The 17,491-nt window shown below is 32.9% G+C and overlaps 1 protein-coding gene across 4 annotated transcripts in view; it reads left to right on the forward strand.

Annotated features, from left to right (window-relative positions):
* The window catches only part of LRRIQ1 (leucine rich repeats and IQ motif containing 1), a 210,511-nt gene that overhangs the window by 80,837 nt on the left and 112,183 nt on the right, over positions 1 to 17,491 (forward strand). For 3 of the 4 annotated variants that reach the window (XM_032874162.1, XM_032874163.1, XM_032874164.1), the window contains 3 exons: positions 664 to 1,110; positions 2,910 to 3,120; positions 9,682 to 9,801. In XM_032874162.1, coding sequence (XP_032730053.1) covers positions 664 to 1,110; positions 2,910 to 3,120; positions 9,682 to 9,801 — 778 coding nt within the window. The remainder of the gene's footprint in view (positions 1 to 663; positions 1,111 to 2,909; positions 3,121 to 9,681; positions 9,802 to 17,491) is intronic. The other variant, XM_032874165.1, reaches the window with a different exon arrangement.

Consider the following 17,491-nt stretch of genomic DNA (forward strand, 5'->3'; position numbering starts at 1 on the left):
TAAAATGTACCAAGAAAAAGGCTCATATAGGTGGTGAGTCTTTTACATTTGCTATTAAGATCCCCAAATCTGGCAAACAGAAAGTTTGATTAATTATGTAAGCCATAACCTCAATAAGATAGAAATTCAACAGTTGTTTAAGAGGATCACAACCAATTATGCCTTCAAGTATTTGAATTCTCTTCGCAATGGATAATTTTTCCAGCGAAAAATGGGAATAAAAACTTTCCCATAATATAAATTCTTTGTTTAAAAGTCCAATACAAATATTTTGCATGGCAAGAGTCAATGTAGAAAGTACTTTTAACTGTGTTTCATAAATAACTTCTCCAAATTTAGGCAGCCATGATTTCTCATGTTTATGGTAGTAAAAGCATGGATTTTTTCTCATTCAATTGTACCAAAAATACCTAGAATAAAAATGGTTCTAAAACTTCCAGACATTTTGTCTGGATTGACAAATCTAAGTTAGCCGAACAAATATTTTCAGATTTGTTAGAAATGAGATACAGTTTTACATAAACGACCAGAAATAAGGTTTTAATGAATGTTGTAGTAAAGCTTAATTTTCATGTTTACTGTAAACACAAGGGAAATTTCCAGAACCTACACAAATTTTAATATTTGCTGACATAATTCTTATTAAATGTTTTGGTTGTTTAGAAATTTTGTCACCTTGGATGCTGCAGAAAATCTCTGCCATTATTTTAATAAATTAATGACACTTAGTAATGAATGCCGATATTCACATGAACATGGGAATGTAAGTGTCACCCAGAGAGAAGACTCTGAAACCCAGCAAAATCATTTGACCCCTACAAATAGTGATAGCGTACTGCAAAATAGAGTTCTCCACTCTTGTGCAGACAAATATAAACTGGACTCACCAGATACCTCTGAGAAATGGATGAACTCTGGCTCTAGTCATTCCACATTTACCAACTCCTTATGTGAAGATACAGAAGGAAGAAATCAGGAAGAAATAGTAGACCAAAAAAGAAAAGACAGCAAATCAAACAGTATCTCCATGGAAAGAATCCCATTCATGGAAACAGTAATGACAAGTTCTCTGCTGTGGAATTGCCAAAATGCTGAACATCGTAAAAAAATGTAAGATTTATAGAATATTTTTCTTTTACAGTTGTACATCTTTTATTTTTAATGGATAGTCTTAGGTAATTTTCCAAATGATTATTTGGTAAAGGATTTAAATAACGATTGTATGTTATACTAATTCCCTTAATAATATGGCATGTGTACAAAATTATAGTACAGATTAACTTTACTGAACATTGGCAGGCTCTGATTTAATTGACTAGTATTTTATTAAAAAATGAGAATATGTAAAATTATTTTTCTTTTTTTTTAAAGATTCTATTTATTTATTTGAGAGAAGTAGCAAGAAAGAGCACAAGTGGGAGTGGGGAGAAGGGAAAGAGAGAAGCAGACTTCCCGCTGAGCAGGGATCCTGACGTGGGGCTCAATCCCAGGACCCCGGGATCATGACCTGAGCTGAAAACAGACACTTAATTGACTGAGCCACCTAGCACCCCATTGCCTTAATCCCCATCACCCATTTAACCCATCCCCCTGCCCACCTCCCCTCTAGCAACCCTCAGTTTGTTCTGTATAGTTGTCTGTTTCACGGTTTGCTAACTATGAAATACTTTTAAAAAGCTAATGGTAGGCACTTGGATAGCTCAGTTGGTTGAACATCTGACTCTTGACTTTGGCTCAGGTCAAGATCTTGATCTCAATCTCGGGGTCCTGGGATCTAACCCTGCACAGGCCTGGCTCTCCCTGCTCAGTGGGGAGTCTACTGGAAGATTCTCCCTTTATCACTCTTTTTCTGCCCTCTACCTGCTCACATGCCCTCCTTTCTCTCTCTCTCTAAAATTAGATAAATCTTCTAAAAAACTATGAAACTAATGGCTTTAATTTTTTATTGAACCAGCAAAGTTTACTTTTTACTTTGGCTTGTCAAAATCTTTTTCTTTTTTTACTTTTGGCTTCAATGTCAAGCCAACAAAATTAAAATTGGTTAAACTCAGCTTCTCCTATAGTAACAGGTGCTGAATAGGGCAGAATGCAGAGTATCATGGTAGCTAATCTTATTTTTCCTAGTCTTTATTCTTTTAGAAGTTGTCAGTATGAATGGTGATTTCTTTTCTGAAAGTTATGTTAACAAGCTTGATATGCTGAAACTTGTATGTATTCCCTAAGGCAAAAACATTTTTAAAAATTTTACTGAAAGTAGCTCTAACACTTCCTAATTTATATTTCATTAATTTATTTAATTGATTACTTTTGCTCTGTAGGGGAGGAAAAATAGCTTTTACTTCTACCCTTCTAAGTTCTCAGCTGGAATCCCTGTAACAAAATGTAGATTAATATGAGAAAAACATAGAAATGTACTATATGCTGGCTAATTGAACATAATAATAAAAAAATAAAACAGAAAAAAAGAAATGTATTTAATATAAGTTTTACATGACATGAGAATCTTCATAAAGAAATAAAGACCTGTAGAAATAGTTAAACCTGAGCACTTTTATATTAAGTTTGATGAAAAGTAGAAGGTCGTGGAAAATATGATTAGGGCAAAGAGTATGAGCTAAGCATAGTAAACTGGGGTAAATTTAGCAAGGCCTGTTTATTCAGATTCTTCTTGTCATCCTTTCATCTTCAGATAAGAAGGCTTCTTTTCACTAAGTTATTGGCACATTTCTCTCCTTCAGATTTCAAGGTTTTCCATTCCATTTTTATGTATATGCCTATAGTTAAGCCAAAAGTTCTTTTTTTAAACCAATACCTTACACATTTCATGTTTACAAAAATAGTTTATGAGGACCTCTCACCTACAACTGTGTTTTCATAGATAATAAACACGTTTTTTCTCTTCTTAATAGTATGGCAGCTATGGTAATCCAGGCATACTGGCGTGGTTACATCGTGCGCAGACGTATTCATTTCTCTACAAAGCTACAGCCCGCTGCAATAGGACCCCTGATGCCCGAGCCAAATTACTGCATCAAGAATAAAACTATTTTAAAGAAAGAAAAAAGAGAAAACACTGTGACTATCCAGGAACAGAGGGAGAAGTCTGCTATTCTTATTCAGGTTAGTTTTAATCTTTTGGTGAAATAGTCCTGAGAGACGTATTTCTCATCTTTCACCAGGTTATTCTGCATAACAGACAACTGCCAAATCTTAGTGATTTACAACTACTGGATGTATTTCTTACTCAGGTGATATGTAAGGCTGCAGGTTGGCTGTGCCTCTGCTTAGTATCTAGGCTGAAGGAGTAGTCGTAATTTTGAAATACTATTCTCGTGATCAAGGGCCAAACTGAACCACACAATCATATTTAAAGCTTCTGCTCAGATATGTCATTTGCCACATCTGCTAACATTTTGATTAGCCATAGCAACTCTCATCTGGCCTAATCTACAGCTCTTTTTAGAAGAATGTTTAAAAATCTACTAAAGTAATTGTTAAAGGCTTTCAAATACACGTTCAAATTAAAAATTCAGAAATCAAGAAGTGAATAGATTTGATTCAACCAAAGAGTCACCAAGATCAGCTTTTGAAATGAAGTTCCAACATCACATTCATCCTTTTATTTATTTATTTGTCAAATATTTTTTAGAACCTAGTATTTGTCAAAGACTGTTCTGGGCTCAGGAACCATAACTCTAAACAAGCCATTCAAATTCTCTGCCATCATGGAGTTTTCATACTGATGGGAGATGCAGAACCAAATAAATACATAAATATAACATAAACTAAATAAATACATAAAATAAGGTCTGTGGAAATTCATGGTACTGTGCTTGAATTGAAAGATAGTAACCAAAAATTTAGCATTTCCCTTTATTCATTCATTGAATAAATATTTCTTTTTTTGAATAAATATTTCTTAATACAGAAATCTTACTAGCTTTTATTCTGTTGGAATGAGCAGTTAAGTAAATAAGTATGTTAGATAGTGATAAGTCTTAAAAGGAAAAATAAAGTAGGAAAAGCAGGATAGTAGAGTCAAGGGAAAGTTTTTCATTTCAGATATGATGGAGAGGGAAGACTGGAAAAGGTAACATTGCAGTGAGAGATGAAGTCATTGGATGCCTGGGAGAAAAACATTCCAGACCGTGGAATATCTGATTTAGGAGCAAACTACAGTGTTTAAAGAGCAGTGAGAAGCCAGTATGACTGGACAGTGATGGAGGAGAGAAGGGTGACACTTACAAATCATAAGTCATGGTAGAGATTTTGGCTTTTACTCTGAATGACATGGGAAGATATGACAGGAATCTGAGCAATGGACTCACATGATCAAGTTTACTTTATGTTGTGATTATACTGTAGGAAGGCAGGAGTAGAAGCAGAAAAATCAGTTAGGAGCTATTACAGTAATTCAGACAAGGGATAATGGTAGCTAGGATCAGAGTGTTGAAGTAGAAGTGGTAAGAAAATCACATTCCAAAGTATATTTTGGTTTATTTTGAGGCATACTTCCTTTGAAGATAGAAGTGATGATATCAGTTCATGGGGATGTGCTATATGAGAGATACAAGTCATGGATGCCTCCAAGGCATTGGCATATACAAGTAGAAGAAGAGCCCTAAAATTAAGCTGCTGGCTTTCACTATTAAAACCATAGTTTTCAAAATTATCTTTGCTGTGGTTCTGATGAATAATAGAATCAGACTGAGTATTTCAGTTGACTTAATTTGTCTGAACAGTACTCCTAAAGGCAAAGCATAGACAAAAGTTTTACTGACGCTTGAATGGTAGTGGGAGTCAGGGTAGGGCAATGGATTCAAGGAAACTGAAGAAAAGAAAGAACCTCAGTTACTATTTCAAAATATTATTCTGCTACATAAGGAATGAATATATCATGCAGACCAAACTCCCTACTGTTATCAGTTGTTACACTTTTTTCAGCCTTGATGGTGCCTGGATGTTCAACTTTTGCTTCATTCTGTTCAGTAAAGAAAAGTTCACTACTTTGTGAAACAGTCTAGTTCAGTGACTAATATCTCTGCAAAATGTTCTTTTGTTGATCTTCTGTGTATCTGTAACAAAAGTAAGCATAATCCAGCCTTTGTCTGAGACTTAGAATGAGTCTTTATGTTGTACAACATGGTACTTAAAATTGTTGGGAGACATCTCAATTTCATTTTCTTATTTCCTGAGTACAATCATCTAGTTTCTTAAACCATTCATATTAAAATATGAATTCTAGACTGCCCGATTATCCTGGAGAGTAGAGCAGGATACGGTAGAAAGAACCTGGGCTTTAGAAGGAGCAAAATGGAAATTTTATGGTGGATGTCACAGAAAATTCTCTCTGCTCACCAAACCTCATATTCTTCTCTTCTTTGAAGTATACAGCCAGACTAGATATCCCACCTTCCCTTGCATTTTAACATGGCCCTTTTTCCGAGTTCCAGTCAATGCAAGATGAATGAAAGATACATGCACCACTTCTGTATCTGGCTCATTAAGTGTACCACAGACATTCCTTCATATTCTTTATTCTTTCTGGCTAGTTGAAATGAAGACAGCTTCTGAGGCATCATTGGAAGCTGTCTGTCGGGAAAGTCTGGATACCAGAATCACTTTATCTTAAAATGCTGCCCCATTGCCTTTACAGACTCTCCATATTTATTAGGTAATTAAGAAATAAGCTATTGTTTTTTGAGTTGTTATACATTTTTGGATATTTTTGTTATCATACTTAGCTTGCCCCAACTAATATAAAGGATATAGGATACACCTTGAAACATAGATAGGGTTCATTGTAAATATGTAAGAATGGAATTCTAGGTTTAAAGGATACTGGAAATAAAAGAACCTAGAATTTTATATTACTGGAATAATAAGAAGTTACAGTGAAACTGGACTACCATAACAACTGGAAAATACAGAGCGAACATGGCTGGAGATATGTGAAGGATTTTAACAGGGAACAGATATATGGTATGTTCTGGATGTGGGAGTTGATAGTTGGAGGAAAAAAAAAGATGTCAGACATGTCTAATATAGGCAGAATTGCCTGGCCAAGGAATTAATTTGAATGTAGGAGAAAGATGAATTAATTGTAGATGGATTACTGGTGAAAAGTTGAAACCTCGACAGAAACAAATAAACTAGAAGAATCTGAACGTATTATATATTACCATTATTTCTCATAAACTGAATAGAGATGACTAGAACTTGAATTCTTGACCCTATTGCAGATTTAGGAGGCAAGTATCTATATGGATCACACAAGAATGACACACACTGTGTATTGCATTCTAGAGCTTTGTAGAAGTCCTATGCCTGATGAGTCGTGCTGGATCCATTGTGAACCACAGGGAGCCAATCCTTGTTGAAGGCCTGATTAAAGAGTTCCCTTTAGACCGTCTTTTCCCGAGGTCTGCACATCACCTTGTTAACTTCTATAACCAACTCTTCATAACCAAGCCACCTCTCCCCACTCATCACCAGATTATTTGAAATAAATCCCAGATAACACTTCCTTTATAAATATTTCAGTATGAATTTCTGTAAGACCTATTGTTTTAAGTATAACTGTATTATCAACCTAGAAATTGAAAATTATTTTTCATTATCACCAAATATCAATATTCAAATTTCTCTCTTTTATAAATATTTGTTTACAGATCTTTCTTGATCAAAATATAAATAAGGTCATTACCTTGCCTTCAGTTTAAATGTTAAGTCTTTTAAATATGTAGTAACTTCTCTCTTTTTTTCCTTGCAGTTTATTTATTAAGGAAACCAGATCTTCTGTTCTATAGTTTTCTACTTTTTGAATTTTGCCAGATGCTTTCCCATGGTGTCACTTACATATTTCTTATTCCCTTGTTTTCTGTAAGCTGACAGTAGATTCTAAAATTTCATATGATTTGGTTTTGGCTTTTTGTCAAGAATACCTCGTAAGTGGTGGTATGTATTACAGTGAGGAGGTAACAATGTCTAGTCGCCGCTCTTTTCGGAATACTAGTGACCATTGATAATTATTGCCTAGATTAATTCTTATATTAACAGTTTGTAAAATATTGATACTCTACATATAACTTCTTCATTTATTAACTAAAATACGTCAGTAAAGAGCAACTTAGTTTAACTGACTGTTTAGTTACCTTGAGGTACAGCTCATACTGGAAAGGTAGGTTAAATGCTTAATGCCATTTTACCAATTTTTAGATTAATGAGGTTTCCTAGCGTCCTCCAGAGGTCACCATAATATGGTCTATCATAATGTATGCATAAATTTTTAAAATATATGAATTAAATTCCATTGCAGTTTCATTCTTACTGATGTTCAAATTGTCCCATTTGGCTAAGTTAGCTTCAACTTAAGCTTTTGTGACACAATTCATTCTTTTTTTTAAAATTTCTCTTGCTTTTTAATATGCCATGATGTCAGGTTCATTTTGTATATATTTTTGCCTCAAGCCTGAGCCCAGTCATTGCTCTGAAGATCTTTGATTCCTTTAGTGGGAATATTTAGAGACCAGTCTGGGTTTTAGGAATGCATTAGGATTTTAAGAATGTTGTTGGTATGGTAAATGACTGGTAAAGTCATTGTTTTTAAAGTTTTTTCATTGTAGTGATAAGCTTACAAATACATATTTTTAAGAAAAAAAAATGTAGGGGCGCCTGGGTGGCTCAGTGGTTAAAGCCTCTGCCTTCGGCTCAGGTCATGATCTCAGGGTCCTGGGATCGAGTCCCACATCAGGCTCTCTGCTCAGCAGGGAGCCTGCCTCCTCCTCCTGTCTCTCTCTGCCTGCCTCTCTGCCTACTTGTGATATGTCTGTCAAATAAATTAAAAAAAATCTTTAAAAAAAAATGTACCATGGGTTCATGATGATATTTTAAAGTTAAATTTAGGACGATAAGACTTTTATTTATTTGATTTATATTTACATTTCTTTTCTTCTATGGAAAGTTCTGGTTCCAATGAACAATGTTAACATAATTGTTCTTTTTTTGCTCCTCCTTTTCACTTCACCTTCTGTGTGTATATGTGTGTCCGTGCCTGTGTTTACATGCACATACATAGTGAAAGTAAACAAGGACCGTACAAATGAGGAGATAAAACAAACTAGGTTATTTATTCAGAGTGCTGTGGCAAGGGAGTCAGCCACCATCACTTGACTTTGGCATAAAGCTCAAAGGCAGGGAGGGGAGCAGGAGATCTTTAGAGTGGAAAGAGAGGGGAGAGAGGTCTCCAGATATGGTCTAATTAGAGGTTTTTGGTATGGGGAAGGTAGAAAGAGGGCAGCCAGAAGTGGGCATATTCTGTGATTGGTTGGGAAGTATATCTGTATCTCTGGTCGGTCCTGACTTAGAAGTAGGGACAAAAATAGGGAGGCTGACAGTCATTTATTAACCAAGGCTTGACCATTCTTGGCTCATTGTTGCCAAGGTTGTGGTTTAGCTTTCTAGGTTGATTGCTATAGAGATTGTGAGTGACTTCTATTGTTATATATGATCTGGCTATTATCTTACATATTCTACTTACATATTCTATATTTTCTGTAATAACACTACCAATATTATTACTAACAATATGTATATGAAAACATATTGAAGGTATCTTTTGTAATGAAAATTTTCTTTTGAGTATATTTAACTAGGAAGATAGTCAAATAAATCTCTTTTAAAGTCACTTTAGAAAAATTCTGTGTGTGTATAGTATGAAACGTATTTTTTCTATTTCTTCAGGAATTTCTTTTATTTCATGTTTATTTTATGATTATCTTAAGCATGTGCACATTTCCAAAGTCAAATCTAAGAAAGGTATATCCAGAGAAGTCTGGCTTCTGTAGCTAAGTCTTCTATTTTCTACCTCTATACTTAATAATTTTTATAAAATTAATTTTACAAGTTACACTTTTACTTTTTAAATATTAGCAAACACATATACATATATATTTAAATATATGTTCATATAATTTATTTGTTTATTATGTATTTATATACAGTAATTTATAGATAAATCGTAGCATGCAAAACACACTTAATTCTATCTTGTTTTTTTACAGTTAATGTATCCTGGAACTCACTCCCTTGTACAATTATTCTTTAAAAGTTCCTGTGTTCTTGGAGATATAGTTAGAATAGCTTCTCTACTCCAGTATTATTGAGAAACCTAAATGGATTTAATTCTATTATTATGTGCTTAGTTTATTTTAAAATGAAATTAGTTAATAGTTATGGGCCAGTATAGTACCTTTCTAATATGGCCATTTGTATATGTTGAAATTTTCCTAAATGTGTGTTCGTTTATTTTATACCTAATTATTTGAAAATTAGAAAAATTGTTTTTTCATTTGTATCTCTTTCTTCTTAGTTTAGACCCCACCAGGGTCCTGGTGGAATTGTCAGATAATTGATTGGTTGACCTACATGTGCATTTGAGGGAGTTTTAGAGATTCTTTTCTGCTTACCACAAGGAAAGTCTCCTGAGATTCAGAACTTTGGACACATGCAGTTGTTTAATTTATCTTACAGTTTTAAGTGTCACATAAAGTTCAAAAAACAGATTATTGAGCCATTAAACTAAGGTCTTAGATGTTTTATCTTCCTAATGGGATAACACAGAGAATCTGGTTTGTAGTTTGATCTATAACCTTGTATAACATGCTTTAAATTTTTGTTTAGGCAGTTTGGAAGGGCTTTCTTTTGAGAAAGAAACTGACAACAGCTTTAGAGGCTATTAAGAATGAAGAATCTGAAGAAGAATATGAAGAAATAAACTTAGAGGATTTTACGTTTGACGAAGTAAGTACCAACTACAAAATATAAATATTGGTTTTAATTTTTTTTTTTTTTAGCATACTACTTTGGAGCTAACTCAGATTCTAAGGTTTTTATCCTCTTAACACTATGTTACAGATTAAAAAAAAATAACCTTTGAAAAAGTATGTTTCTAATTTCCTAGTATCTTCTTTTTGTACTCTACAAATGTGTGCAGAACGTGGTCATAGAATATTTACAAGAGTTTCTGTATGTTCTTTGACCAGATTTACGCCATGTTTTGTTTATCAGTTATCCTTCACTAAATATAACTCTGAGCTTAATTCATGCCCTGCTTAACAGCATTTTGTAGTACTTTGTTGCCTAGGAAATGAGAGCATCCTCTCTAAATTGCTATTTAAGTATTCCATAGTAAGGTAGCACACTATCCAGACATCTATGCCACTTCTTTCCTGTGGCTTCTATATGCTCCAACCAAATTGAACTCGATTTTATTGTATAAAGCACTTGCCTTTCACATTCTGGCTTTACTCCCTGTGCTTCCTCTTCTCTAGACAGTTACACCCACATAAACACCACTCAGATGAAGATATAGAACATATGAACACCCCCAGACTTCCTCATGCCTCTCTAGTATTCATACCTCCATCATCATAGAGTAGTTTTCCCTATTTTTGAACTTCCTGTAAGTGGAATCATATAGCATGTACTCTTCTTTCATGTAATAATATTTTGTGAGATTTATCTATGTTATTGAGTGTAAATATACCACTCTTTTGTCAATACCACTTTTTATCTATTATTTGAATATTCCACTTTTAAAAAAGATTTTATTTATTTATTTGACAGACAGAGATCACAAGTAGGCAGAGAGTCAGGCAGAGAGAGAGGGGGGGGAAGCAGGCTTGCTACTGAGCAGAGAACCTGATGTGGGACTTGATCCCAGGACTCTGGGATCATGGCCTGAGACGAAGGCAGAGGCTTTAACCCACTTTAACCCACCCAGGTGCCCCTTAAATATACCACTTTTTAAAAGTATATACTACTTGGAAGATATTTTTTGTTGAGTTATTCTAGTATTGCCTTTTATGACCAAATGTTATGAACATTTTTATGCATGTCTTTTGGTGTGCATATTCATACTTCTTTTAGGGAGAGAATTTCTGAGCCTTAACATTTACCTATGTTTAGTTGATAATGCCTAATGTTATTTCAAAGTGAATGTATCAGTTTATAGTCCTATCAGCAGAATATGAGGGTTTCAGAGGATGCTCTATCTACACCAATGTACTTTCATGTCTTTTTCTTACATTTCAGTAAGTTTGTGGTGTTATCTTATTATTTTAATTTACATTTCTGTCATAATTAATAGTTGAATAACTTTTAGCATGCTTATTGACCATTTAGCCACTTTTGTGATACGATCAAGGGTTGGCATATTTTTCCATTGGGTTGTACATCTTTTTTTCTCATTGATTTGTAGAACTTCTTTATATATTCTGAATACTACCCTGTTTTTCCTTGCAAATATCCTGTCTAACCTCTGGAGCTTACCTTTTCAGTGTCTTTATGGATAATTTTAATGAACAGAACGTTTCTAATTTCAAATTACAAACAAAAATTTTAATTGTGACATGAGAAATCTTTTTTTACTCTTAGATCATTAAGATATTCTAGAAACCTTATTAACTTTCAGCATTTAAGTCTGGGTGCATCTAGAATTGATTTTTATGTGTATAGTTTGAAGAAGGGGTCATGTTCCCTTGGGTCAAGTGAATCTATAAATCAACTTGGAAGAACTGATGTTTTTAGACTATTACTTTTTTAAATCCATGAACATAGACTGGCCTATCACTTATGTAAGCCATTTAAAATTTCTGTCCACAATGCTCTGTAGTTTTCTTCATAGTGGTCTTGTACATTTTTGGTTAGATTTATTTCTAGATATTTTATGTTTTCTGATACTGTATTCCTTTTTGTATGTTGACCTTATATTTAACCACTTTGCTGAAATCACTTATTAATTTTAATAGGTTATCTCTCAGGTCTTTTGTATTTTGTATATACAATCATGTCATCTGAAAATAATTATAATTTTATTTCTTTTTTTCCAATTCTTAAGCCTTTTATTTTTCTTGCCTTACTATTTCCAGTAAAGTGTTGAGTAGTGATGATAGTAGACACCATTTTCTAGCTTCTTGTCTGTGAGAGAAAGTTTTCAATAAATAAGCTTTCACTAAATAGATGTTCAATATAGGTTTCTTATAGTAACTCTATATTTGATTCAGGAAGTTACTGTCCTTAACACATTTTTACCATTCCAAGATATTAATATGATGATGATGATGATTTTATAAATGAATTGGATTTTATCAAGTACTCTTTATGAATGTAACATTGATTTCCCAAACATTAAATCTCATATTCAAATAAACCAACTTAGCTATAATGTACTATCTTTTTTACATATCTCTGAATTTGATTTACTAATACTTGTTTAGGATTAGCATTTATATTAAAGAAGTTGGATGTGTAAATTTTCTTTTTTATACAACTCCTAATCTAGATTTTGGTGTCAAGGTTGTGTTAGCCTTATACATTTGATTAGGAAGTATTTCCCCTGTTTCTGTTTTCTGGAAGAGTTTGATATGAGATTAAAAAAAAAAAACAGTGTGTCTCAGCATATAATCTATTTGGAGAAATGTTCCACATGCACTTGAAAGGAATATATGCATTTTGTTATTAAAATCTCAGTTACTTCAGGTTTATTGTTTTTAAAAATCTTCTTAATCCTTAGTGATTTGGTTGGAGGAATTCTATCAGTTATTGACAGAAAAATGCTAGAATCTCTTACTATGATTGTGGATTTTTCTAAATGAGCTTTTATTTCTGTCAAATTTTGCTTTGTACTTTGATGCTACATTATTAGGTCATACATATTTTGTACAGTTAAGACGTATAGTTAAGACACTGTGTCATTGACCCTTTCATCATAATAAAATTCCCTTCTTTGATATAGTTTTCCTCTTTAACTAAATGCTACTTCCTCCAATATTTTCATACCTATAGCCTTCTTTTGGCTAGTAATTTTATAGTAGTATATGTTTTTCTAAACATTCCCATTCAACATTTCTCTGTTTTATATTTAAACTGTGACTCTTATGAGAGCATATAAATGGGTTTGCTTATTTTTATATTCTACTCTGACATTTTTTCATTAATATATTCAGACTATTTTAATTTATTTTAATAAGAGTATAATTAGGTTTATAAATGCAATCTTTGTATTTGCTTTTTCTTTGTTCATGTGTTTTATATTCCCTTTTAGTTTTTTATTGCCTTCTGTGAATGAATTAAGTTTTTTGTTTGTTTTTCCTTTTCCCCCATTCATTAGCTTGTTAGGTTGTGGTCGTTTTTCCATGTACTTTTTTCTCCCTACATTAACATGCTTCCATCTGGATTCATTTTCTTTTCCCTAAGGATTTTCTTTAGTAATTATTTAGCTTCAGATTGAGTCGTTTTTATTGCTTGAACATTTCTCTTACTTTAAATTTTGGAGGATATCTTCTCTAGGTATAGAATTCTAGGTAAGATTTTGGTGTTTAAGATGCTTTTTCATTAGCTTCTGACTTCCATGGACTCTGATGAAAAGTCAGTAAAAAGTTTTGCTTTTTCTTCTCTAAAGATATCATCCCACCCCCACTCCCTTGCCTACTTTTAAGGTTCATTTTCTGTGTTTTTCTGCAAAGGTGTAATTTTATTTGTATTTTCTCTGCTTATATTAAGGCGACCACATGGCTTCTTGAATATGTGGTTTATGTCTTTCATCAGTTTTAGACATTTCTTAGCCATTTATTTCAAAAATTTAATCTTCTTCATTATTTCTCTTCTTTGATGTAAAGTGGTTCCAAAATTGTGTATGTTAGAATTTCTCACCATTTCACATGTGTGTCTTAGACTCTCTTTGAATTGTTCTTTTTTTTTCTTCTGTCTTTTAATATGGTTGTTTCCTACTGACATATCTCGTAGCTTACTAACCATCTCTCTTGTGTTACCTAATTATTTTTATCCTATATTTTGAATTCTTAATTTTAGTTATTCTATTTTTTAGTTCTAGAATTTTTACTTGATTATTTATTATAAATTCCAGTTATCTTGAAGTTTTCTATCACTTCCTATATTTTCTTGAACATACCAAGTATGGTATTTTCAACGCTTTCTCAGTTAATTGCAACACCTGGATCACTTGTAGGTTTATTTCTATTGACTGTATGTTTCTAGCATTTTGAGTCAGTCAGTTCTCTTTTTCAGCATTTAACCTTTGATTAAGTATCAAAAATATATGGAAAAAAAGTGTAAAGACCCTGCAAGATTTTTCTTTTTCTAAAGAGTATTGAATTTTAATTAATCTTGTTGGCAGATAGCATATGAGCAGACATTCTTTTGAGTCTTATTTTCAAGCTTTATTAGTGCTGCTGTTATTTCTGGTTCCTCTTATAGGCTGAGCTAATATGGTTTCTCATCTAAAAGTGGCACGTGTACCAGGTTATCATCACCTTGTTTATCCCTCAATTTTAATCCCTTTATCCACAGCATCAAGTGACTGATAAAGTTTCTTCTTAGCTTTATAACACTCCAGGTGTTCTTATTGTCCTTTGATTCTAGGTATCTCTCCTACACATACTCTACATGGACTTGGAAAACACCTGAAGAAAAATTTATTACATGATTTTGTGTTCACATTTTAAAACATCACAGAGTAGAGGTACTCAGACTAAATCCTGACCCATTGATCATCCAACTGCTATCAAATTACAGGAGTTTATCACAACAACACTTCTCTACCTGCAACTCTTCCCCTTTGGGATAAGCCTCTCTGGCACTTATGGGGTAGAAAAGTGAAACATGTAATACTATCAGTTTCTACTCTACAATTCAGATATAGAAGCAACAACAACAGTACATTGAACTAGCCTAAAAGGTCCTACTCACAAAATAACTTTAGCTTCTTCCTCCACTGTGAACAATGTCCAAACCCTATCAATTGAATCAATGTGACTCATACTACATGAGTCCTGGGTAACATAGTGCCCTCCAACATGGGGGAAAACACTATCTCTGTCTTCCCAGGGTGTTAGCTATATAAAGATCCTTGAAAAGATAGTCTGGAAAGAGAGTTGTCACAAGACATACAGAAATTGTGACCCATGGAGTATTGTCTCCTGGCATTAAGCAATTATTATATATTACTCATAATAAACCTTGGAAGCAGTGATAAATAAGACATTTTTTGTAGGCTTCGAGTTCACAGTTCAAGGTGAATAAACTTTTTAAAAGAATTATTTTAGCAGAATTTTTAATAAACTTAGGTCTCAATTTCCTTTAGGGGAAATTTTTGCCACCTTGCCATAAAGTATATGCAATAACAAATAAATATCTAACTAATAGGTATGTTAAGTCTAATGTGGCATAGTGATCTACAGTTGCACTTTTATTTTGTACCTTTTAAATTATAAGATAATTTTAGATGATACTTTTAATTGTTGACTTAATTTAACAAGGTTTATTTTCTCTGTTACTTAAAGTATACTATGTAGAAGACAATATATGAAAAAAAATAAAGTTATCTTTAAATTTAAACATTACAAGTCCTCTTAAAGATTCCCTAAACCTAGAGAAGATGAGAAAAGCTAATATAATATAAATATAGAAAACCACAACAAATTTGGATTTTTTTTTTTCTCAGACCAAGGTAAAATTCAGTAAGTTTTCAGGAATAATTTTTGAGGAGACAAAGGTGTCAAGCTGGGCAACTTGCAGTTCTGGAGTTCATGTTTGATCCTAACTTCACAGAGTGTTACATATGCCAGTACATTATGGGGAAGTAAACAAATTCAACCTAAATTACAGGCAAAGAAAAAGACTAAAGTGATATTTTGTTTGATGAAAAGAGATATGCATGGAGTATAACAACAGTCTCCAAGAATATGGACCACCATGCTTTTTCACTGAGGATGGAAGAGAGGGTTTATTTATTTATTTTTAAAGATATTTATTTATTTATTTATTTATTTATTTATTTATTTATCTGAGAGAGAGAGAGAGAGCACAAGCCAGCGGTGGGGCAGACAGAAAGGGAAGGAGAATCTATAGACTTTCCACTGAGCATAGAGTCCCATATGGGGCTCAATCCCAGGACTCTGAGATCATGACCCAGCTGAAGTCAGACACTTAACCAACTGAGCCATACAAGCACCCCAGAGGAAAAGGTTTAGAAAGTGAGATTTGAGATTAATAATGGGCCAGATTTTCAAACTGTAAGGATTCTAAGATGCTCCAAAAGTTATCAGGAAGTATTAGAAAGAATTACTTTGGGGATAGTAAGAGGCAACTTGGGCAGAAGAAGAGGAAAGTGTTGGGACAGGGGAGGGGATAGTTAAGGGAGAAAGAAAAATATCAAGTCATGGCTTTTATGATTTCAAGGACTTGTTCAATTTTCACTGACTTGTGACTTAGGGCAAGTCTGATACTAGTTTCATGCATCAAATGAAAAGATTACAGTAGATGGCCTGGAAAATTTTGCATATATATACCCAAATAGACATGAATGTTATTTGTAGCTCTTCTCCATGATAGCTTTATATTCTGGACTCGCAAAGTTGAATTGTAGAATAATGATTTCTTCTCTGGTCAAAAGCCATATATATATATATATATATATATATATATATATATATATATATCTGATCAAACATTCAATTGTGAACACAAAGTTACAGATCTATCTAAATTCAGGTTCATTTTTAATATATTAGTAAATTTGCTAGTAGTCTTCTGATAACCAGTAAGCTTTCCAGATCCTCAGTTATAAGTTAAAGAATATCTGAACAGAAGATTTTCTTAAGCAAAAACTGAAATTTGTATAAATGTCCAGTGGTAAGCATGATATAATAATATACATTTTTAAAACAGTAGTATATTTATAATCTTGGCCAATTTCTCTTGACATTTTGAGTTTTTTTTCAACAAAGTACTGCCAAATATGCTAGATATTAATAAGCTTGAACTCACATAAATCAGTAGTCTTGGTAACATTTTTGGTTGTGATTATATAATCACTAAAAGTATCTTTAGCATTTTATACTAAGCCTTCTCTTTATGCTTCTAGAAATTTCTGAGATAGTGGTTAAAGAATTGTTCTGGAATCTTACAAAAGTTTGTGACCTTGCATTAAAAATCAAGAAAAACTATTTTCAATGTTTTCTGCACTTTTAAATATCAATTTAAAGACTAAGTTTTCCCCCCAGACTTTGTATAGCTTAAGAAAGAGACTTCATCAACATCTATGTGCTATGGCATAGAAATCATTCTTTGTGAGTCTTTAGCCTGCTGTAGAAAGAAAACAACTTGAGTCCCAGAGAATATAAAACAGGAGATGGTTGGCAGGTGTTTAAAAGAAGAAAAGATGTGTATGTGTGTGTGTGTACACAACAGTGTATAAATAAGGCTCCTTACCTGGCAATACTGGTCCTTTCCACCATTAGTCCTCATTACCTTTCAAATTTTTCTTCCAATTTTTTAAATTTTAGTAAGATACACATAAAATTTACTGTCTTAATTTTTGTGTACATTCAATAGTATTAAATACATCCATTGTACTTAAAAATTTGTTTTACAAATTTGTTTTACAAAAAAAGTTGTTTTACTATCACTG

Source organism: Lontra canadensis, unplaced genomic scaffold (assembly GCF_010015895.1).
Source record: "Lontra canadensis isolate GAN:19392208 unplaced genomic scaffold, GSC_riverotter_1.0 scaffold52, whole genome shotgun sequence".
Classification (NCBI taxonomy): domain Eukaryota; kingdom Metazoa; phylum Chordata; class Mammalia; order Carnivora; family Mustelidae; genus Lontra; species Lontra canadensis.